We start from the raw sequence: 6,997 nt of genomic DNA on the forward strand, positions 1-6,997 counted from the left end.
TAAACAATACGTGTAAAGACACATATGGATGGCTTGATTTTGAGCTAAATACGCACCAATAAGATCGCGTTAATTATAACTCTTGCCGATATCGAATGGATATAAGTGAAGAGAGTCAAACCTGGACCTTCGACTCAGGATGGAATTTGTACCCCAGTGTTTAACAACCTCCCAACCAATAATGTTGACAACGGAGGAGACAGCTTCATTATCGTGACAGATATACGGGCGTGAGTCCTGGTATCCATGTACTCGTACAAAAGAAAACACGTGTCACTCGAAACGGACTGGTAAAAAAGCATAAGACCTTTATGACCATAAAATACGTAGGATTGAAGGTTCTGGCTTGTTAAAAAGCCATTGGTAAAAGCAGCCACGTTCGATATTCTCTTGGAAATAAAAATTTTCCGCTTCTGAAAGTGGAGTCATGAAGGGCAGAAGACAATGAACGTAAAACAACAACGAGTTCCTACAAATATGAAGCTTACAAGATGGCAGAGTTGTCTTTAACGTACACCGCAAGTGGTGCACGTTTTCAATTTTAGCTCACAGTCAGTCCGTCTAGAAATGAAAGAGTTGTCTAAGACTAAAAAAAGACACTATAATATAAATGTTTAGGCATCGCTTCGAACCCGGGCCGCAGGAACTGAAATAAAGGAAAAGAGGGTTGAAATTATCTCACATCGGAATCCTTTCGTGTATCATAGATACCGCAATAAAAGAAATTTTATGCTCGAACAAACTGAGAGCGGTTGCGAGAAACAAACGATGCGCTGCTTCGACCGCCCACACGGCTGGTGTTGCTTTCCTCTTCCTGTTGACGGAACCTATTAACCCAAATATGGGAATAAGGGAGCGATAGGTCAATATAAGCGAGAAGTTACTGGCCGCTGCCTTGCCTTGTCTTCTGAAATCCGATACTTATCATGTCCTTATCTCGTTTATCGTCAGTACAAACACTGCGATAACCGCATAGACTTCCACTAAAGTGCTGTATTTGTGACATGCTAGACTAGTATATAAGTAAGTCGTCTCATTTACTTATAAATTAATGGATGGTATGTGTGATGGATGTCATCTATACCTGGTCGGATCTTCCAAGGAGTTCCCTGAGTCGATCCACCTCTGATTTGTCGAGTTTGGAGGGCGGTCGAGGGGGCAGGCCTTGTTCGATTTGTGAACGAGCTTGCGATAACGCATTTTGAAGTGACTCACGCTCCTGTGCAAATTGACATTTTATTACGATTATCCATTGACTAGCTCATATATTTGGAAAAGGTAAGAGTGACACGGAGCTATAAATACGCAAGCAGTGTTCATGTTCAAGAGAGGTAGCAAATGCAATTTTTATAGAAGACGTAGACTCTTCCATAACACAGACTCACACCAATGTGGATTACTTAGATTGGCATAAATGATTGCGTGTTCCAATAAATAGTGTAAAATTTTTAGTAAAACTTACTATGTTGACATGGTTTGCCAATATCTATTCTAGTGTCATTAGGTAAGAACTGTACTAGGCCGACAAGTACGTAGGTTTTCTTTCCAATCGTCAACTATGCATCGAATTATAAATTCGGGAAATAGATGATATGATGTTGACGACGATTGATTGCTGTTATTAAATTACTTTTTGCTATTGTTTTTACCTTCTGCAGCCGGGTGAGTTCGGTCTGCTGCCTCTCTAGCCGGTCCTTCAGCCTTTCGTTGTCCACGAACAACCTCTCGATTTCCTGTTTCTGTCGTTGTTCAACAGAGGAAAATGCCGACGTTCGGCCCGCGCTGGCCTCCAACTCGCATCTCAGCCGTTCCATTTCCAGTTGCTGCGATGAACGCTGCTCCTGCAGTTTCTTGATTTCTGCACGAGCGTTTTCGTACCTGGTATTAAAAGGCAGTTAGAGTAATTAATTTGCGTTAAAATTTTCAATGCTTCAGAACGCGTGACATTTTGTTGTTATATACAAATATATGCTGGGTGTTGTAACGTTAGTAATGCACAAAATATGAATCAATCAATGGAATGTAGAAATAGTATGTAGAAATATGTATTTAATACGTTAGTAATAACGTAGATTAGCACTACGGTCATAACGGTAATGATTATCGTAACTGTAACTTTTGCCTTCATATATTAGCCCTAAAGTATACAGTTAACTGCATCCAACAGAATTGCCACATCGGTTACGAGCAGTGCCTGTACCAAAAATTAGGTGAAAATCATTTAGATGACATAATCAAATTCCATGGATTTACTCACCTATCTCTCGCCTTTTCAATTTCGAGGTAGAGACGTTCCATTTCGGCCTGTTGGGACTTCCTCTCCTCAGCGGTCAACCCACGATCACCCACCGCACGCTCCAACTCACTTCTCAGCCTAAAAAAAATAAGTGTTGACATTAAAACTACAATTTAATAAAACGCTTTAAATGAATCAAGTTTATCTAAGACAGGCGCACTTTTACCGGTCTTGAAGAAAAATGACTATGATTAATCTGACGAAAGCCTTTAAAAAGGTTAGCAAGTAGAATCAAAGGCAGTTCTCGTGCCTATTAACAAGGTCTGTCTTAAGATAAACTTTTTAGCAACTTACACTCTCTGTGGTACTTGTGGTAGTTCTTTATATAGTATCATGGAACCCCATCTCATACGTGAGCAAAGCTTCCAGACAAGTCGTGATTCTTTGTTGGAGTATGATCTAGTGTTTAAATCAGTTTTGTTGCAATTAATATAATCATTATTTATTACTCTGTATAAATAATCGCAGTCCGTCAACAAAGGGTTTTCAGCTTGGGTGCAAACAGACATGGTTTTCTATAACTGAGTTTCTGTGTCAGTACCTAGGTCAGTCTCAATGAGTTTATCTTGGGTTTCTCCAGTAAATCTACGAAACGGATGGCAACCATGAAAGCAGCTATTAACCGTAATGATGATTCCTCATTGCATTATTGTTATGCTATACTAATTCAGTGTTCACTCAAACTAAAGTGATTTTTGTTAGGAAAGTTACTAGCAGGAACTCAATTTCAAGCCCGTCACAACTTCGTCATTAGATGTCGCTTATCTTTTGCTATTGTTACTAACTAACATAAATCGCATAGCCGTTTTAATCGTGGCCGTTTTAAGTGGAATACGCAGAGCCAGGATGAACGCACCGCGTCAAAAATAAGGCAGTGGTTTCCTGGCACCCCTTTGCACGCCCCATCGGATAGTGAGGATGATGGTATCCAGAAAATAAGTTTGGCCACAGCCTGTATCAATGTCCTACAATGAAACTCATTACAAAAGATTGCGCCGGATCCACGTAGCCTAGAACAATATGTAAAGTCGCCTTTTTTAAATATCATAAGCTTTTTATTAAAGCATTTTAGGAGACGCCTAGAAGACAAGTCGGTTCAATGATTACTCTTAAAGTAATTAAATTTCTTGACATTGTTGGTTTTTATCGACAGCTGTAATATAACACACATTCACGTGTCTTTGTGTGTTCGATCATCAGTGATCCTACACATCGCTACTGTTGCACGTGTCAGGGCTCAAGTGGACACAGACATTGCAATCTGCAGTACTTACTGAAAGCCTCTTGTAGAGCGATCCCATACAACAGACGAATTACAAACAATAAACAAAACAAGGGTCAACTTTACAGCAGCGCATTTCTTTACTCATTTTTGGTCTTTCTTTATTTTTGTTCGCCTAATCAGACCCAACTATATTCTTGTATGACAAAAATATTTTTCAATAACCTTAGAAATCACATGTCTCCATATTTGATCATACGTGTCGTATAATAAGTACATGCCATTAAGCATATCAGAGTCTAGACAAATATTCTTTCAATGAGTATATAAAAAGAGCACCTGAACCCGAAAACTAACCACTATTGTGCCCTTCATTTCGTTTCTGCTTACGCTCAACCAAAGCGCTTCATTTTATTATGACATTTTATTGTTTATTTGTGAGCTCGATTTTTAGAAGTACGTCTTTCACTGTAACGTTGTCAGCTACATTTTGGGTTTGTAAACTTCCGGCTTTTTTCGTTCGTGGTTATCCGCGACAACCCCATAGGTATTTCTATCCGGATTTTACGGTCGCTAGTACAACCTTTATTAGCTTACTTACAATCGAATCATATTGTCGAGGAAAGTAGTCATTTATACATAATAAGATTATTATTAATATGATGAAACAAAACTAGGTCGACATGATCTCGGTAGTGGTCGCCCGTACAAGCTGACGTAAATCAATGTTATAATGTGCAACCAGCAAGCCAACGAGAATTGACTCAAGAAACGCTATTATCAGACGATATCTGGCATCCGCATCAATAGAGCTGGTGTCCGGGAAGTGCCCAGGTCAGAAGACGGAGTCAAAAGCTATATATATATATATATATATATATATAAACTTACTAGAGTAAGTTACTAACCAAACGCAGTGACAGCCAGTGTAACAAAAATGAATTGTCAGATAAAACACGCAATTCGTGTGCACGTAGCCGAAAATACACAACGAAACTGTGTAAAATGTGCTATACTTACTAAAGTAAGTTATTAGTGTCTATAGAGCAGAAACGTTTGCAATGTAACCATTAGTATTTTATTATAGTATTTTTCAAAAACTAGGTGACAAAACTATCACCTAACAATGTCTATATAATTCACTTCAAAGATGTAAAAAAATAACGCACATTATTATTGTCAAAATGTTAAGACCTACCTGTTTTCAGGTGGGGACAATATTCGTTGAATTTGAGCCAGCACCGAACGTTCAATTAAAAATATAATCAAAATTATAAAAAGAAAAAAAATCTAATAAAACCAAGATTTTCAGTACAAAGGAAACCTTTTTCTATCATTTTGTTTCTGATATTATAACATGAAACAACTTCATAAATAATAAATAAAAGTATTTTTACCTTAGGAGATCCTCTTGTGCCTTGTCTCTTTGCGTGCTCATTTTCTCGACGTCTTGCTGCGCTCTCTCGAGTTTATCAGTAACCTTCTCGAGGTCGATGCGCAAGCGCTCGATTTCGCCTTGGTTCTTATCAATCGTCGTTTGCATCTGCTTGATTTGACGCTCTGCACGATCCAGCTCCGCCTCAAGCCTAAACGCATAGTCAACATACAAAATCATTATCCAGTGACGCCGTATTGTAACTTTGTATTGTAATAATGTCTGTAATGAGAACGGCCCAAAGGTGCAGGCTTTTTGAGATTCAACATAAATAGACGCACAAAATGGCCATTAGTAGGATTGTCCAAATGGATTAATTCGACAACATGTGTGTCATTTACACATGCCGATATATAAAGAAAATTATTTAATCGGTTTACGTGAACTAACCTGTGGTTTTCTTCCTCAAAATGATCTTTATCGACAGTGATCTTTCGAATGTCATTTTGATACTTCTCCATCTTCTCATATGCTGCTTCTAACTCGAGTTGAGTCTGGGCGAGCTCGTCTTGCGCCTTGCTGTTTCGCTGCGCCTTCTCGTACTCGAGTGTAATGCGATCAAGTTCCTGCTGCAAATGGTCCCGGTCTGCCTGGACCTTTCGCATATCTTGTGCTAGCTTGTCGTGACGTTCCTTGTAGAGTTCGGCGTCGACCATGGCCCTGTCCAAATCCTGCCGATACTGGTCTTCAGTGTCCTTGAGCTTGGCCAGTTGAGCGTTGGTTCTCATGTACATTTCTTTCACGCCTTCAAACTCGTCCATAGCCCGTTTGTGCTCGTCCTTGGTCTTACTAAGCACCTGTCCACAGCGGTCATGTTCAACCACAAGCCGGTCCATATCCTTCTGTAGCTGTTCATGCCGAGTCTGCATCTTGTAGACGTCGGCCTGAACGCGGTCCACTTTCTCCAGTGCCGTTTGGGCCTCGGCCCGCGCAACTTCCTTGTCCTGGAGGGCCTTATCTAGAAGTGTCTGTGCTTTCTCATACTTCTCTCTGACGAGGCGGAGGTCACCAGAGGCCGCCTCTGCCTCTCGTTGGTACCGATCGATCTGAAGGAAGCTCTTGTCGTGACGCTCTTTAAGCATCTCAAACTCGGCTATGGCGGCGTCCCGCTCTTTGCCAGTCTTTATCAATTGACCTTGCAACGCTTCCGCCTTTTCTTTATGGCTGTCCATGTCGGCGACTGCCAGATCGCGCTCCTTCTGAAGTCTTACTAGCGATGAGTTCAAACGCTCGTATTTCTCTTTGAATGCCTCCTTCTCGGTCAGGGCCATGTCGCACTCTTTCTGCAGCCGTTGGACTTGAACCTGATGGATATGATCGAATAAAAGAGAACAAGTTTAACAGCAGCCACGCCCGCTGGATAAGGTCGTGTCAATAACGGTTCACAATAGGCTAGCTTGTATTTGCTGGTGTCATTTCTTTCACCGCCATATACAGCACATCACAAATGGAAGAAATCCTTAGAAAGCATGAAAACTAAGAAATGAAAAATTAATTTATTGCCGGACATATAGACCCAACGAGCACAGCGCTATAAATAGTGATCAACTCACCTGCAGTGAATTGACTTGCGACTGAAGGGTTTCAGCTTCACCTTGCGCTCTCTCTCGATCAGTTTGGTAGCGGCGAAGCTCTGTGCTTACTTTATCTAATTTTTCTTGCAATCTGCGTAATCATGGAGCAAAGGACGAAAAACAACGAAAAGCGAAAACATATCTAATAAGCTTCTCTTCTTGAGGACAGATATATTTTTTACGTTTACTAATTGCGATTGTCGAAGAGCTACTAGTTTGTAATACAAATTAAGTATAAATGTTTGACACGGAACTTCATTTCCATTCACGGATTTCAAATATGAATTACGCCACAGCGTAATAGTGGCTAGTACTACGAGCATAGTCCCCTTTGAAAAATTCGGTTATTTTTTAGTGTTCCCTTACAGGAGATCATGCATGTATTCTAGGTTTATAAATATAGTGTAATTTATTCAATTTATAATTCCGTTTTATGTTTACTCGAATGTGTCTTGTTTTTAAATTTGAGT

At 40.1% G+C, this 6,997-nt stretch overlaps 1 protein-coding gene across 1 annotated transcript; it reads right to left on the bottom strand.

The window, feature by feature from the left end:
- Nucleotides 1-46: 46 nt before the first annotated feature.
- LOC111255225 (uncharacterized) lies at nt 47-6,618 on the bottom strand (the record flags this gene model as incomplete). The annotated part of the gene is made up of 6 exons (XM_022816958.2): nt 47-1,219; nt 1,650-1,878; nt 2,258-2,374; nt 4,916-5,104; nt 5,344-6,257; nt 6,507-6,618. Coding segments are annotated over 6 exons (1,702 nt in total), but the record flags the coding sequence as incomplete, so codon positions are not given.
- Nucleotides 6,619-6,997: the final 379 nt, after the last annotated feature.

This window comes from Varroa destructor, unplaced genomic scaffold, assembly GCF_002443255.2.
Source record: "Varroa destructor unplaced genomic scaffold, Vdes_3.0 BEIS01001292.1, whole genome shotgun sequence".
Classification (NCBI taxonomy): domain Eukaryota; kingdom Metazoa; phylum Arthropoda; class Arachnida; order Mesostigmata; family Varroidae; genus Varroa; species Varroa destructor.